Here is an 18,428-nt window from a genome sequence, read left to right on the forward strand (position 1 = left end):
TCCCCCCGTTCCCCCTCTGAGGATGTCTCCTTTGCGGACATCCTTGAAATCCTCAAACAGAGGGGAAATTGGCCAGCCCTTAACCCTTTGGAGGATGAGTCAGTGTATCTTGAGGCGTTTGGTTCTCGCCCTTCTACCTCCTGGGTGTCCCCTCCCTTTGACCCCCTTATGGAAGTGGTGGCAAGGAAGGCTTGGACGGCTCCTGACTCAGTGGAACCCACCCCGAGGAGACCATCCAAATTTATCACTGCTCCCTCAGACAAACAGTTTTTATCTAAAGGTGTCCCGGTTGATGCCATGGTGGTGGCTGCGGCCACAAATAAGGAATTAGCTGATCCTTCTGTTCCTGTTCATCCTCCTAATAAAGAATCTAGGACCATGGACAGGTACGGCAAGCGGATGTTTTCGTCAGCGACCATTTCTATGCGGTCACTGAACTACTTATGCCACTTCATCCGTCTCCAAAGGGATTTACTCAAGGATATGGGTGAACTGATGAAGGATCCTACAGCTGAGGGGTTCAAAGACACATTGAACTCCCAGTTGGCAACCCTAAATTCAATTGTGAACTCCTCCATGCGACTGGTCTCGTACGCAGCAGATGGAGCGAGTAGATCTGCAGGCACAGGAATTGCCTTATGAAGGCACGCCTGGATGCGACTATGCAACTTTGCGAACCCTTTCAAGGCATCCTTCACCAATTCCCCCTTTGACGGATCATCTTTGTTTGGTCCACAGGTGAAGGATACATTGACCAGGTGCGAGGTGGAAGGTAAGACTCTCTCTGCCGTAGGAGTCCATTTTTCCACCCCTTCTAGACCCTATCCCAAAGGTCAGAGGGGAGGGAAGATGTGGTTCCGGAAACAATCTCAGGGAGTCTCATCTGATGCACAAGGCCGATTCCCCTCTAGAGGCAGAGGGGGGAATAATAATAGACGCCGCCCCAGAGGCAGAGGAGGTCCGCAAAACCAGGGTAGCAGAGAGGTGTTCTCTGACAAACCCTTTCAGCACCCCTGAGGGGCTGCCGGCTGTCCACCTTCGGAGGCAGTCGGGGGAAGATTATCACTGTACCCAGAAGCCTGGCTTTCCCTAACTCAAGACAAATGGGTACAGTCGATCATATCCGAGGGTTACAAAATTCCCTTTATTCACATTCCAACTCAACCAAAAAAATCCCTTCCAGACGTTCCACCCGGTCTAAGGAAAAAAGCAGCATTGGAAGTGTCAAAGCTGCTATTAAAAAGAGTCATCCAACCAGTCCCAGCAGACCAGCAAGGATCCGGAATCTACTCCAAATTCTTTTTGGTACCAAAAACAGGGGACTGGAGGCCCATTCTAGATCTCAGTCACTTAAACAAGTTTGTCAAGAAAACAAAATTCCGGATGGTCACGCTACAGTCCATCCTACCCTTCTTGGGTCAGGACAATTGGATGTGCTCGATAGATCTTCAGGATGCGTACTACCACATCAAAATGAACTGACGCTCCAGGAGATATCTCCGCTTCAGGCTGGGAGCCAGTCACTACCAGTTCAGAGCCCTGCCCTTTGGTCTCACTACAGCCCCCCCGAGTGTTCACCAAATGCATGGCAGTGGTCACGGCTCACTTGAGGCGCCAGGGATTCCAGGTGTTTCCATATCTGGACGATTGGCTCCTTACTGCCACCACCAGGCATCAGCTTCTACTATCCAGGAATTTCACCATGCAAACCTGTCAAGCTCTAGGCATTTCAATAAATTTCGAAAAATCTGCCTTGTCGCCTTGTCAGTCTATTACTTTCATAGGCGTCAAATTAGATATGCAGACTCTTTCAGCAACACTCACAGAGCAGAGGGTTTTAGACATTCGGAACCAAGTATCCCTTTTTTTGCAATTGGTCAAAGTCAAAGCCAGACTAGTGTTAAAGGTACTAGGACTCATGGCAGCAGCTATTCCCCTTCTCCCCTTAGCTCGCTTTTACATGAGGATCCTCCAGTGGATGCTCTTTACCCAATGGTCCTTTCAACGACTCCCAATGTCCCATACCATACTGATAACTCAAGTATGCAAGAATCAACTATCTTGGTGGGTCACGTCACCTCAACTTCTCCAAGGAAGACCCTTCACTCTCCCCCCTCCAGTTGCCACGTTGACAACAGATGCCTCCCTGATCGGGTGGGGGGGGCATTATCAGGGCAGGACAGTCCAGGGCACGTGGCAACCCTTCGAGTGCCACTTGCACATAAATGTCCTAGAGATGAGAGCAGTGCTTTTAGCGTTGCAAGCCTTTCACGACTCTCTTCCCAAAGGGACTATTGCAATTCAAACGGACAACATGTCCGTGGTGTGGTACATCAACAAACAAGGCGGAACCAGATCATACCCTTTATGTCGAGAAGCACTCAGACTTTGGCAATGGGCGATCTCTTCTCAGCGTTTTCTGACAGCGACGCATATCCCCGGGAAATCCAACGTCATTGCAGACAGGTTGAGCAGAGCAATTCTCATGCCACACGAGTGGTCTCTAAAGACATCAGTTCTAGAAGAGGTATTTCGAAGATGGGGCCATCCTTGCTGCGATCTTTTTGCTACTCCCCAAAACAGCAAGTGTCAAGACTTCTTCATGCTCTTCCCGTTACCAGGCCATCCCACCAGAGACGCTCTAGTCCACGATTGGCCCCGGGGACTTCTGTATGCCTTTCCCCCCTTTCCACTGATACCTCAACTAATTCAGAAAGCCATCGCCTTGAGAGTGACTACGATCCTCATTGCCCCTTACTGGTCTCGACAGATATGGTTCCCCTTTCTTCATCGTTACCTTTTGGAGCAGCCTTGGCATCTGGACCCAGTACCAGATCTGATTACCCATCAGTCGGGTCAGCTGCACCAATCTCTGTCTTCCCTAAACCTCGCAGCATGGTTTCTCCAATTCCTACCTTAGCCAGGCTTCCCTCAATATCTCGCTCGGTCCGAGATATATTGATAGCCTCTCATAAATCCTCTACCCGGAAGATTTATACTAGTAAATGGAAACGTTTTTCCCTTTGGGCATCATCGAAAAACATTGATCCTTTTACTGCACCTATCCAGTCTATTTTAGACTTCCTGGCAGAACTATTTCATTTAGGATCTTCTGCATCAACCATTAGAGTTCAGTTGGCTGCCATTTCAAATTTTCATGTTGGTGTTTCAGAATCCAGCATTATGGCTCACAAACTCCGTAAGGCCTTCTTAAGAGGTATATTTCTTCTCAAACCTCCGATCAAAGACCCTCCGCCTCAATGGGATTTAAACTTGGTTCTGGCGTCTTTAATTCTTCCCCCCTTCGAACCAGCGGCTTCATGTTCTCTGAAATTGCTTTCCTGGAAGACACTTTTTCTGGTAGCTATAACTTCAGCGAAAAGAGTATCAGAACTCCAAGCCCTCTGCAGTCGTCCTCCTTACCTAGTTTTTCACAAAGACAGGGTATCTCTCCGGACGAACCCATCCTTTTTACCAAAAATCTCTTCTCAAATTAACCTAAACCAAATTATTGATCTCCCCGTCTTTTTCCCTAACTATTCAAATAGATCAGAGCAAAAGCTGCATTTTTTGGATGTTCATCGCCAACTGAGATATTACTTAGACAGAACTAAACAACTCAGGAAATCTGATCAATTGTTTCTGTCATATGCAGAAGGAAGATTGGGCCTTCCAGTTACCAAAGTGTCTCTGTCTAGATGGCTCACTTCTACAATTACTTTCATCTATGAGATCAGACATCAAAAACTACCCTCAAGACCTAGAGCTCATTCAACCAGGGCATTAGCTACATCCATAGCCTTTCAGGACAGGTTGCCAATAGACTCAATCTGTGCAGCAGCCACATGGGCTTCTCCTCATACATTCATTTCACATTACAAATTGGACATGGTTTCCAAAAGCCGTGACAATTTTGGTTCCACTGTTCTCAAGAGTCTGTTCCGATAGGCCACCTGGGATAAGGTGCTAGGGACGCGGTCCCATCCAGCAAGAATGAAGGCGAGATTGACAACTTAACATTAAGAAGTTATGTACCTACCATAACGTTCCATGTTAGTTGTCTTCTTCTCGCCTTATTTCTTGCGTCCCTCCCTCCTTCCCCCAAGCCTGGACAGACTGACCGGAATTCTTTGTGTTTCTTCTTCTGAAATTTGTTACTCCATTCTTGGAGATTAGTATTGCTTGGTATAGCTACCAAACGAGATATGAGTAGTTACCGCCTAGCATTGTGGGATATAGGGGAGCCTCGAGCCGGTGGAATTAGCTCTCGAGCTTTTAGTATTGGCCGAGTCGGAGCCGAGGATCGGCTCCGAACCCATCCAGCAAGAAAGAAGGCGAGAAGAAGACAACTAACATGGAACGTTATGGTAGGTACATAACTTCTTATTCTTCCTCCCATCTGGCCATCACTAAGTTGGCGTAGCTATTGGCACACGAGGTGCCCATAGCTACGCCATCATTCTGCCAATAGATCTCATCATTAAACATGAACACATTATTCTGCAGAACTGTCTCTAAAAACAGAGTAAGCTGGTCTATATCTTTAGGTGTTAGATCAGAGTGTTCGGTCAAATATTTATGTACCATCAGGACACCTGAGTCATTAGGTATCACTGTGAATAGACTCTTAACGTCCATGGTGACAAGAAAATAAGATTTATCATTGGGTAACTCCCTAGTAAAAGTGTACAACTCAAGGAGGAATTGCTTACTATCCTTTAGAATGATAGAATTGTTGTCAACTATTGACCTAAGAAAATGTTCAAGGTAGAGTGACATGGGCTCAGTGACCCAGCCTCTACCTGCTACGATGGGGCGCATTGGTGGTTTCTCCATAGACTTATGAACCTTAGGAAGGCCCTGTATAGCTGGTATAAGGGGCTTATTGACTCTTAAGAATCTAAATAAGTCATGGTCTATATCTTGACTTTTAACTAAATCATCTAACATGTCATATATCCTGAAAATTTTATTCATGACATCATCTAACTCAATTCTAGAATAAAAAGAACCTTCATTAAGCATCTTCATCATGCTATCAAGATAGTCATCTACATTCATAATGACAGTCGGACCTCCCTTATCAGCAGGGCGAATAACAATCGAAGAATCCTTAGTGAGGTCAGACAAAGCTTTTCTCTGTTGAAAAGTTAAATTATGTTTCCCCTGTTTGCCACTGTTCATCTTATTCAACCTATTTAATTTATATAAGTCTTGTTCCACAAGTCGGGAAAAAGTTTCCAGAAGTGGATGTAGGGGAGGTACATATAGGCTCGGGGTTCGAAAAAACCGACGGCTCTCCATGACATTAGTATCACCATAATCCAATTTCAACTGTAGATTTCTTGTAAACATTCTAGTGTCTAAAATCGTGTCTGTGACATTACTCACACCACTAGGAATAAATGTTAGACCGTTATTTAAAACTTGGGTCTCAAATTTATTTAGATTCCTATAAGACAGATTTAAAACTAAGGATTTGGAGCACGTTCCCACATCTTTTTCAGAGTGGGTCCTGTATGGTCCCCCCCAGAACCTTTGCGTTTCACCCTCCCTCTGCTGTATGTTCTCTGCCTCTGCATCTGTTGAGGGCTGTCTATGGGGAAAGGGGCCGGTAAACTCGGTCTATCCAAATTCATGTTAGTTTGTGTGGGTATGGCTAAGGTAGTTTTCCGCCTTACTACCTGTTCTATTGGAAGTTGTGAATGAGTGATGTTAGTTTTAGTAGGGTCTAAGGAAGTGTGAGGAGTATCCTCATTACTTAAAATGTTGACATCAGTAAAAATATCAGAAAAAACAGTTGTCCCTGAGTCTTTAGCATTATCCATATCCATTAACTATATTGCTTATTCCATCACAGTGTGTCTGTATTATATATTATGTGCTACATACTTTATTAATTTGCTTGTCTCTGTACTGTACTGTACTCTTTTGTCATGAGTATTGTAATTATTGTACTTCTTTCTCTGTGGAGCTTTTCTCCCGCAGCCTCTGCTGAAAATAGGATTCATACCCAGTCACACTCTCCTGGTAAACTAAATAAATAAATAAATTGTCTGTTGTGTATGTTTGTGCAAATCAAATAACTAAAAAGTGATCCCAAACAGACTGAGTCTTAAAAAGGTCCATGTGGATCAGTGCTCTACCTTAGATAGCAAGTACAAAGAAGAATAGAGATTTCTTTCTTATAATACAGCACGAGCAATTGAAAACTTTTAGTTTTTATTAAATGTAAGTCATAGTTCTTAAGTAAGTACTAGGCTGTCAGTCTGCAGATGATTCCCAAACCTAACCAACACCTCTGTGTCAGAATCAAATCCTGTAGCTTTTCTCTGTTAGGTAAACACCTTAACCATTATGCCAGCCCCTCACACAAAACCGTTGTCTTGTTTTGGATGATCATGGCAGGAGTGATGATTTCAGCAGCTTAGTGAACCAAAATCATTTTGTTGATTCACATCATCTGTAATATAAAATATCATTATATTTCTAATTATCCAGCACAGCTACCACAAAAAAATAAGGATTTTATCTATGCAAAGATTTTTTTTTTTTTACTGCAGGTCATTTTTTTGTTCTTGCTGAAGAAAACAAGAATTAATCTAAACTGTCACTTTGGAGATTGTCATATTTATTTATTTTATTTTACATTTGTTGACCTGTTGACCGGGCTAGTCTAACTGGATATATGTCCATTTTCAGTAGAGGCCCGGGGAGAAAAGCTCCAAGCATCAGCAGTGATAAAGAATACAATATATAGTAATAGTCGAGTGAATTACATTGTTTATATTGAGGGTCAGATAAACTTGTACAGAGTCCTTTATTAGGTTTAAGCTAAGATCAAATACAGAGAGCAAAACATTTGAGAGAGAGAGCAATAAAAAAAAATAAAAAATTTTAAATTGGAATTTTTTTTTTTTTTACATATACATAATGTTACCCATGAACCCTGTAATGCTAGGATGCCTTCTTATAAAGCACATGTTAGGTAAATATGTTGATTACTTGCTATCTGAGAGAATGGTCAATTGTCTTGATCCATTTATACATACATACATGCATACATATTTATATACATGTGCACACACATTTATGCATATATATATATATATATATATATATATATATATATATATATATATATGTATATATATATATACATATTTAGAGATAAATATTTGAAATTAGTAAAGATGTAGAGATGTGTAACCCTGACTGAAACATTCAGTTGTGTAACAATTTGCTTTTCTGAATTTTGCTTAATGCTTTGATAAAGATGGCCAGAGTTATTTTTCAGTGAAAAGCTAGTCCAGTTAGCCTAGTCCTCTCAGTCCTAACTTTCTGTGCTACAGATTTCATTGTATCAAAGTCTGTGACCTTATGCATACCTACAAATCAAATTATTGCCTTAGTCATCCACAAAACATAGGGCCAGATTCAGTAAAGCCTACACTAAGTGTACACGATATGTATTCAACAACATTCTTATCACACTTTTTGTATTTTCTACTCACTCAGAAAGATTACACCAAGTGTACATGTAGGCTACACTTTGTGGTAACCTTTATGAACCCCGTTGATATTTAAATCTGCAAGAATATCAGTAGGAAAACTATAATTAGGAGGAAGAAGGTGTGAGTTATGTTTGTGTTGTCTGTTCACTCAGAACGGTGTACACTCAGTGTAGGAGTTATTGAATACCAGGGACAGTCTTTTTGGTAGATGGTTTGTACTTATTATAGCCTGCTGTTCACTTTATTTGGTGGTGGTTTTCTTGAAATTATTTTTTTCTTTGTTACGAATATTTAAAGTTTAGAGGAAAATACTGTGCATTAACTAAAGTGCTGAATAAAACTCTTCGGTAAATGTTGATGTTAAACTAATGGCTGTTTATACACAGGAGCAAGCAATTGACCGTGAACATGAGAGGGATGTCTTCCAGCAAGAAATACAAAAACTGGAGCAACAACTTAAGTTGCCACAGAGACAACAACCTGTCAATGAGCAGCACAATAAAGAGGTAAGTTACAAATCTTTGTTGTTTGGAGTGGAAGCCATGGTTGATTGATTATGGATTGCAACTGTTATTTTATTTCATCTCAGCATATCTGTACTGTTATCTGTCCTCCAACCCCTTCCATTAGTGCTGTCAGATTCAAGTCCAACATGTGTGTTTATAATTGCCCCGTACCATGACTTCCCAGGTCCTCTGCTCTATTCATGTTGTCATAATACCTTCTTAAAATGTCAAATATTTCTTCCAGATCAATTACTTATTCATTAATTCAGTCATTCCCTTTATTTACCAGGATAGTCCTGTTGAGCTAAAAGCTCATTTTAAGTGGATGCCTGGGGGAAAAGAGATCCAGATACAGGAGGTTCAAATGGTACAAGTTCATCAGTTAAGAACATAGACTAAACAAAGCAAAGTACAATGAAATATTGTTATGTTTCCTTGTCCTAGGTTATCTGAGTTTAACTGTTGTCCTTTCTACTTTGTGCTGCATAAGTTTCTGAGCAGCAGCTTCTGCATTCTTAGATGCTGTCAAAGTACAGTTGTTTGATTGCTATGTTTCTGTACACACGTATGTTATCCAGTCATTCAGTAATATTTTCCTAACTGCATCTGCTCCTCCTCTTCTTTTGCTAATTTACCTTTGCTATTTTATCACATCTCTAAGCCTAAGTATTTTCTATTGCCAGTTTCCCATATTTCTCTAGTCTTTATTTCTACTTGTTTTTTTAATGCTAATTTCATCTTGTCCCTGGAAAGAGCTAAGCTTTTTGAATTAGATTCTGTCTTCCCCAGAAGGTCTTTGCAATTTATCCACTACCCAGTTACTTTGTGTCTTTTGGCTTTTCCCGGTTAGGGGTCCCCACAGCGGAACTCCGGTCCGCTAATGATTGGCAGTAGATTTTTACGTGCCGAATTGCTAGCCCTGACGCACAACCTTCAACGAAGGTACGTCCATTCACGCATGTCTTCACATAGAAGACGCTCTAGCTGAAAATCGAACAGGACAACGTCTTACTGTGAGGCGACAACGCTACCGCAGCAACACCACTGCAGTCTCCATTATCCAGTTACTACTTTTTGTTGTAATAAGTAAGCAGTGAAGCACTAATGTTTCTCTTTTACTCTGTTTTTATTTTATTTCCGTGAATCCTCAGGTAAGTCAGTATGGGGGAGTGGTCTGACACAATTATTGTGGAGGTTCCAAACTTCACTCATATATATATATATATATATATATATATATATATATATATATATATGTGTGTGTGTGTGTGTGTGTGTGTGTGTGTACGTATGTATATGTGTGTATATATATATATATATATATATATATATATATATATATATATAAAGAGAGAGAGAGGCAAACACAAACACATACGCACACATCATCATCGTCATCATTATCAGTAGCACCCTTTTTCCCATTTTCTGTTTCTGTCTGGGGTCGGGGTATCATGTTAACTGTCGCCATCTCTCACAATTCAATGCCACACTCCTGCCTTTTTCAACACTCACACCTGACTGTCACAGATCTTCTCTCACACAATCCAGCCGCCTCCTAGCTGGATGCCCTTGTTTCCTCTTATCTTCTTCCTGTCTGTCCCAAATCATCTTCATCAGATTGTCTTCTGCTTTTCTGCACATGTGCCCACGCAACCATAATCTGTTCTCTTTGATTATTTCTGTAATTGGAGTTACTTTGGCTTCTGCTGTGTCCTCATTTCTTCATCTGACCCACAGTGTGCATCCTCCCACCCTTCTTAGGAACTTCATTTCCATCACCTCTAGCTTCCCCATGTAGTCTGCCTTTACTGCCCAGGTTTCTGTACTATACAGTAGTACTGGTCGCACCACTGTTTTGTATACCTTACTTGCAGCTTCTTTGTCATTCTTCTGTCAAACACTACACCTGACCATCTGTACAATTTGGCTTCAGCCCCTCTGATTCTAGCTTTGACCTCTTGATTCAGACTTTCCTTCTCTTCAACCACCCTTCCCAGATACTTAAAGGTATTAACCTGTTCTACTGCCTTCCCTTACATCTCAATTCTCAGCTTCTTCTGATTTCCCCAGTTTGTTGCTATTACCACTGTCTTATCTGTACTTAGTTTCATCCCATGTAATGTCAGTTTTGCATTTCATTTCCGTATCTTTTACTGAAGTTCTTGCTCAGAGTTGCCTGTAATACTACATCATCTGCATACAGCAACTTTGTTGATCTGTCCTCTGTGACCTGTTTGTTAATGTAGTCCATCACCAGTATGAACAGCGGTGGGCTCACAGCTGAAACCTGGTGCACACCAGCTACCACTGGGAACCCTCTTTGAGACTAAACAATGTTAGAACTTGAGTCATTGAGTCCTTGTATGTAGCCTACACTAATTCTGCCAATGTTTCTGGGACTTCGAAACACCACAGTACTGCCCAAATTAGCTTTTTTGGGACCTCATATACTTTCTCCAAGTCTTGAAATGCCTAGTTGGACTCTTCCGTTTTCTCTAGCTTCTTCTCAACTATCTGTCTCTGTTGGGCATAATGGTTAAGGTTTTTGATTCTGATTCACAAGGTGCAAAGTTCGATCCTGACATACGGCCAATGCCTATTTGTAGTTTGCATGTTCTTCCTGTGTCTGTTTGGGTTCTTCCTACCTCTGAAAAACATGCTGAACGTTTCCAACTCAGACTCATCAATGAATAGCGCAGTGGGCAGCAGCACAAACTCTGCATGGTGCCCTATAGGGGGAAAAGTTGTATAGACCAACTACTTTAAGCATCTACTGTGGTGCACAGTATCTTCAAGATAGGAAAACACAGATCACAGACTGCATTGCTGTGGCAGGGCTAGCCATTCAGTGGTGTAAAATGTGGCTGTAGGCAATTTGGTCATGTGTATATATGTATGTATGTATGAGAGACATACACACACACACCTGTGATATATCATTTCTATCTTTTTTTTTTAATTTCTCCAAATCTTTTGGGTTTCTAATACCATGACTGGAATGGACCCCATTCCTTAGTCAAAGTGCAGTTAAAGTTCATGAAATTAGTATTGTTTCAATCTTTGATGTCAAGCCACCTGCAATGTGCCCAGTAATGACTCCTCCTCCAGTTCGCATGGAGTTACATGTATTGGTAACATATCTAAATACGATTTTAGAGTCTGTTTTGTAAGACCCATTGCTGCTGTTATTATTGGAACTGTCTGGGTATCATTCTTCCACATTGCTCTCATTTCTGCCTGCAAATCCTGAGGTTTTATGACTTTGTGTCTCTCTGTACACAAGACACTGTAGTCACTGGGTGTGGTGATTTCAATGATCAATGCTACTTTTGTCTTATTTTCATGGACCACTCTATCCGGTTTTCTAGCATCTATCTTTTGAACTGTTGGTAATGGGTGATCCCATGTGATGTAGGCTTCATCATTTTCTGTGATGTTTTGTGGCTCATTTTTCCAGTGTTTTTCAGCCACTTCAATACCATAATGTTTGCACAACCTCCAGTGTAACAGTCTTGCCACATTAATATGCCTTTCAGTATAAAGTCCTCCTGCCATTAATATGTCACAACCAGCAACAATGTGTGCAACTGTTTCCAGTTTGGTTTTACAAAACCTACACTTGTCTCTTTCTCCCACATGTTCATTTGATTTTGAAACCAGTATGTATGTGGCCCACTATCTTGGGCTGCCAATATTAACCTTTTGTCTCTTCTTAACCGTTCCTGCGTTAGTTCCTGATCAACATGAGGTTCTTTGAGAAGTTTTCTATACTTGCAGCTATATTTATGCATTTTCCACATTTCTTGCCTTCTCGTGTGGTCCTTCACCTTATATTGTTTCTTTTGTTTTTTGGCACATTCATTTGCTGCCTGATTTTTATCTACTTCTGGTTTGATTTCCATTCCTGCTTGACACTGATATGCTTCTGCTAGATGAAGCAGAGAAATCATCTGAGATTTATTCTCTTCATGTTTCAAAACTTTCACTATGTTTGGGTCTTGTGAGGTCAGCAGATGTATGGAGCCCTACAATTGCAGATCTATACATGTAATCAATTTCAAGGAGGCCCAGCCCTCCTTCGGAACAGGGAATTTATAATGTTGGTATGCACTGAGTTTTATAAATCATTTGGTGAGCATAAAGCATCCTTCTTGTTTTCCTATCTAATCTATCCAACACGTTTTGGGGCCAATCAGTCACTCCAAAACTGTAAGTTAGGACAGGAGGAGCAAATTGGTTTATAGCTTGGATTTTGTTCCTATATGTCAACGGTGTTTTCAGGATTAATTTTAAGTCTTCTAAAGTATTCCTTACTAAGTTTTATTCAATTTTGTTCATGTTTTATTGTTGAGCCTTCATCAATTCCCAAATATTTATACTCTCCCTCTTGCTCAAGTTTTTTTATCTCACGTTCTTGTCCCAAACTGATGTTTTTCTGGTCTTGTAGTTTTCCTGCTTTAAAGGTTGCTTTGCACATTTATCCAGACCAAATGACATTCTTATATCATCTGAAACAGTTTTGAAAACTTGCAGGTGTACTTTCAGTTCCTTGTCTGATGAGCTGTACAGTTTTAAATCATCAAAAAAGAGAAGATGAGAAATCTTTACACTTTGTTGTTTTCTAGGAGCCAAATTAAAGCCACAGCCTAAGCTGTTAGTGGGTTAAGAGCAAGGCAGAATAGCAGAGGTGATACAGAGTCACCCTGGGATATCCCCCTTTGAATTTTTATCCCTGGAATAATTTGTCCTTTATCATGGCTTAATTGCAAAGCAGTCTGCCACTGTTTCATGGTCACTGTAATGTAGTTGATTAATGTAGTGTGTATCTTATACATTTTTAAGCACTCTTTTATCCATGAATGTGGGATACTATGAAATGTTTTTTTTGTAGTCAATCCATGCCATACTTAGATTTTTCCCCTTTTTACAGTTCTCCACTATGACTCCATTTAACAACAAATGATTCTTTGTTCCGTATGACTTTCTTTTATTGCCCTTTTGTTCTACTGCCATAATTGAGTTTTGTTCTAAATGACTACAAACCCTATCTGCATCAATTCCCGTGTATAGTTTATATGATTTTGTAAGGCAAGTTATTGACCTGTAATGTTTAGGGTAGCTTGCAGGTTCACTCTGAAGTGGGAGCATTGTTTTTCCTGTTGTTAGCCAGGTTGGTGTCTGTTTGGGATGCGCATATAAATAGTTCTTACTCATGGCTAAATTTTCGTGGAAAGTTGTTAATACTTTTAACAAAAACCTACATATTGCATTTGGGCCTGGGGGTTTTCAATTCGATTCTGGCTGTTACTTCTTCCCATTTCATATCCTCTACCTTTAAAATTCTTTTTCTTTCTTTTACTTCTTCTATCCATTTATTATCTTTGTTATATTTCACAGGATCTTCATAGATACTTCTCCAAAATGTATCTATTTCTTATTTTTTGGTTGTCTTTCAGTTCCTTTTACTTTGTTTCCCAATTCTGTGTAAAACCTTTTTGGGGTCATCAGTAAATTCCTTATTTTGTACTTTTCCTTTATATTTATTTGCGTATCTTCTAAGGTTTTCCGCCTGTGCTGAGATTTTTAATTTATTTGCGATAGTGCATGTTAGATCCTGGTCTGTTCTAATACTGCGCATTGCTTTTATCACATCTGTCTTAGTATTTTTGTTAATCTGTTCCCTCTTCTATATTCTTCTAACAATGACACTTTTTGTATTAATTGCTTTTATAATTTTCTCTGTTCGATAGTTCCATGATGATATTTGATTTCTCCCCTTCCTTTCCCTTACTACCCTGTGTTTTTGTGGTAGAACTTTATCAGTTATTAATTTAGCTGCATAGTAATAGGGTCTATATTAGAACATCAAAGTTTCAAAACTTCGAATGTTCTAATATCAACCCCTATTCAGCGAAAGCTGAAAACATCAAATATACAGAACAGCGAATGGGAAAAAATTTGCTGTTCCAAGACACATACGCACAACACAAGCACACCATAGAAACAGCAATCCACACACATACACCTAAAATCTTACACTTAACCCTGCACTAAACTATACACACACCACTAAATATCCACTTACCTTAATCCAAACCCTAACCCTAAGGTGCGTCACTATTGCACACTCACCTCACCCACGCCCTAATCCTAACTCACCTACCCCGCCATAACCTTCACGTCCACACAATCGCACACTTACCTGACCCGCGCCCTAACCCTAACTCACCTAACCCTCCCTAACCCTCACGTCCACACAATCGCACACATACCTAATCCACGTCATAACCCTAACTAACCTACCCCTCACGTCCACACAATCGCACACATACCTAACCCGCACGCTAACCCTAACTAACCTAACCTACACTCAATCGCACACTTACCTGAACCCGACCCGTAACTTTCTACCACAGCACTGAAAATACCAAAGCAGCAGAAACAGACAACCGAATTCTTTCCCTAGGAAAAAATTTGGTTTTCTGTTGCTTTAATATTTTCAGCTTTCTCTGAATAGGGGTCGATATTAGAACATTCGAAGTTTTGAAACTTCGATGTTCTAATATAGACCCTAGTAATATATCCTGTTTACTTCTGTTATATCACATGGACTGAACTGTGTTCATTTGTTCTATCAAACTTCTGACTTTTTGGGTTTTATTGCCCTTCTGCAGTCTATTTCTTACATTGATCTTAATATGTCTATTCATGTCTATTAAATCATGCAGCTCTTCTCTTGGCTCATTTTCTTCAAAACTGAGACACATTTTTTATTTTCCATTTCATGCAGGCATTCTATAGAAAGTTCTATAGCATCTTCCTGTCACGCATTCTGTTCAATTTCATCTTGTGCCATCCATTGCTCTGTCATATGGGAACTCACTGGCCTATCACTCCTCAACATTGACTGCATCAGGGTTTCCACAGTTTCCTGTCCCTTCCATTGCTGTCCAGATTCAAGTGAACGTTTATACTTGTTTCCTGTGGAAGGCTGCAAATTATCTTCATATGGCACTTGACCATTTGCTTTCTATTTCACTGATTTCTCCTTAATATGGATATTCATTGTTCTATCCTGTTGTGTGCTTTCTGAATTAGATTTTCTACACTGAATCCTTTACTTCACAGGTGCTCCATAACCTCAGTTTCTATTCCTTTAACTTCTCCATTACTAATCTCCTTTTCTACTGTTTCTCATTGTCATCTTATTTTTTATATTGTAAAGTTTTCCATGTCTGGATTCCTTTGCCTGTATTACTCTTCAAATATTTTTGATGCTGCTCTTTTTCTATTGGTTAGTTTTGCTTTCTCCTTTTCATAAATATTACACCATATTAAATCTCTTTTTCTTTCCCATGTCCATATTTCTTCTTCAGATGTCTCCTGATCTTCCTGTTTCTCCTTACTTTGATGACTCATCATGCTGTGATATAACCTTTGTTAGGCCTTCTACACCAAACTCTTCACTTTGCAGGTACTCCATAACTTCAGCTTCTCTTTTTTTACCTTCTACTTTACTAATCTTATTTTCTACATTCCCTCTTTGTGATATTATTTTTTTATTGTGAAGTTTGCCATATCTGGATGCCTTTGCCTGTATTTCTCTTCGAATATCTTTGGGGATGCCTTCTTTATATTGATTAATTTGGCTTTTTCCTTTGCATAAATATTGCAGCATATCAAATCTCTCTTTCTTTTCCATGTCCATATTTCTTTTTTATACTTTTATAAAACCTCTAGGTTTTGATGTTTATATTTTCGCATTCCCTCAGGTGCTTATTTTTCTAAACAGATCAAAGTTTCTTGATCTATATACTGTTTTTCACAAATCAGTTTATTAATGAGTACAGATTTTTATTTGAAGCTTTTGACAGTTTTTCTTGTGGAAGTATTTTTCTTTCCTCTAATTTCTCTCTTAATCATTTTGTATATCTTGTGTTTAGAAATTCACCTTTTTGAGTAATGGTAACAAATGCATCATTTCTTTCTTATCCACAATAGTCCACTATCTAGTGGGGTCCAATTGCTGTAACTTGAGAATTAATGTTTATACTGCTGGTCCCTGGTTAATTGTGAGACCGTTTCTGTGCTGAATACTTTCACATATGTCTTTAAAAAATTTCCTTTTCTAGTTATGATCTGTCTTTTGGGCTCCCTGATACATCCTGTTCACCACAAACCATGTTCCATTCACCCTGAAAACAGAAGGCTTTGCTGGAAGCTTGCCACCTTCTCTAAAATGTTTCTAAGTTCTGTTAGATGTGTTTTAGGAGGTATATAAATGTATGCCATTGTACTCCACCTTCCCTTCGAGTAGCATCATGTTATTACCTTTTTTGTGGCTCCTCACAGTTGATCATCAGCTGCCCCAGGACCTCTTCTTATCCACTAGATGTACCAGGCTCTCCTGTCCTCCCCCAGACTAATTCTGACCTAAGCTAATGGCAGGTGAGGAGCTCAAAACACCTAGGGCAGTCATATTGTTGCTGAGGAGCGTTTTTTTCCTTGCTCTAATTTTCTCTCCCCTTGCTTGTACTTGTAACATCCTGGGACAGATGTGCATATAGTCCTTTCTTTACAAATACTAAGCCAGTGCCCCTACCACCCTAAGCACATCATTATCTGTACATTCCTAGGGATCAACTGTAAAGGCCAGTGTTGTGTACTTTTCCCCATCCCTTGCCAGTGCATCAGACTCTCACACACCTAATAGAACCTGGGGTTATCTGAACCATAGCTAGGACTTTTGCCCCTTGTACACCACAACTCTGGCCTTTTCTATTCTGTTGTTACTGCTTACTGTCTTCTGTGTCAGCAAAATTACTCCGTTTTTTCTAAGTCCCTGGCACTCCACTGAGTATCTTTCCTGAAACATATGATTATCTTGCTCCCATCTCTCTATGTGCATCTCCTGTAGCATTGCTGTTTACACGCTACATATGCAAGTACTTTTTGTTTGTTATCCAGTTTTGAGAGTCCATAAATATTCTATGTTAGTATTCTTAGTGCAGCCATCCTAGAATGTGAAAGTAATTAACATAAATGAAACTTAACATAGTCATATTATACAATTTCCCTTTTGTTTTTCTATCTAGATATATTTATAGTTAACAGGCTTGTGTCTTGTAATTTTCCAGTTTAGCAATTCTTTTTAATTTCATATTACAATTTTTTAAACATAACAATTCACTAAATATCCCTTTACCCAAACATCAGTAGTCATAACGGTGTATACCTTCATAAACGAAGTAAACATTTCCTAGAAAAATGCAAGTGTTCCAAATTAGCTTCTGTCCAGACAGATATTACCATTTACTGAGTCTAGGTTTGCTGTGCTAATGTGCTTGTTGTTGCCTGTTTTTGCCTACAGATTAAATTCTGTTTTTAACTAGAAACTTCTCTATCCTTTCCCATGTACAGAAAATGCATTTAACATTTTTAAATATCTTTTTTCCATTTTAACTGTCTCTTTAATCTTTTATTTAGCAGACATTTACCAAGTTGAACATTTGTTAGTCTTCTACATATGAATTTGCAGCTGCTGCTGAAGAGGAACACGTAAATCTTATTATTGTTCTATGCAATGTTACCGTAGTATTTTACCTGCCATTTATTGTCCTTGTAACAGTCAGTTGCTTCATTTCTTGAGGATATCTTGAAAGATTACCTTCAACAAGCTGTCTAGGCATTGCATAATAGAGTTCCAAGAACTTGAGTGCATCAGCTTAATTTTCCCAGAATTTCTCTTGCCCACCAATAAGACTAGCAGTTTTCCTGCAGCTTCTGTCTTCTTTCAATGAACTGTAGCCCTGTTTAGCATAGAGTGCTGCAGATAATGTGAACACTATCTGGAAACTTTATCAATTTTCTTTGCTGTAGTTGTATTATGAATGTAACCAGGAAAGCAACCATCTGTAGTTTATGTACCATTTTACTTTTAACTCCAGTAAGTATGAATATAGGGATGTGGTTAGGTTAAGGCTTAGGGGGTTGCAAGGTGTAGAAATTTTTTTTTTTGGTCCTTAAACTTAGAGTTGTCATTACAGATTGGGAAGAATAGACCTAGCTTACTCCTAGGTGAAGAGTACCAGATTGAGCAACAGACGGCTTGCCTGTTGGTGAGGCGCACCAGATAGGGGAACATACTTTTTTCATTTTCCTCCTCAGCTTAGAGTTGAGAGACACCAGATTGGGAAACCACACTGGGCACTAGATGAGTCAGGCATGGCTCTGTGTGAATATAACATCTGCTTTTAATTTATGTTAGTTTTAAACTGTTCAGTGTTTTTCTCAAGACATGCAAACTTGCACTAGAAATCCTAGGCTAAATCCTTATTCGTTTTCTTCATTGCACCTCTATTTTGATAACAATATAATTAAGAAAATGGCCATCTCTGCTAGTTTT

At 39.7% G+C, this 18,428-nt stretch overlaps 1 protein-coding gene across 4 annotated transcripts in view; it reads left to right on the forward strand.

The window, feature by feature from the left end:
• Window positions 1-18,428, forward strand: part of AKAP9 (A-kinase anchoring protein 9) — a 3,155,794-nt gene that overhangs the window by 2,459,189 nt on the left and 678,177 nt on the right. For all 4 annotated transcript variants that reach the window (XM_044067665.1, XM_044067666.1, XM_044067667.1 and 1 more), the window contains one exon: window positions 7,901-8,020. In XM_044067665.1, coding sequence (XP_043923600.1) covers window positions 7,901-8,020 — 120 coding nt within the window. The remainder of the gene's footprint in view (window positions 1-7,900; window positions 8,021-18,428) is intronic.

Source organism: Protopterus annectens, chromosome 3.part1 (assembly GCF_019279795.1).
Source record: "Protopterus annectens isolate FY-2018-M chromosome 3.part1, PAN1.0, whole genome shotgun sequence".
Taxonomy (NCBI): Eukaryota; Metazoa; Chordata; order Ceratodontiformes; family Protopteridae; genus Protopterus; species Protopterus annectens.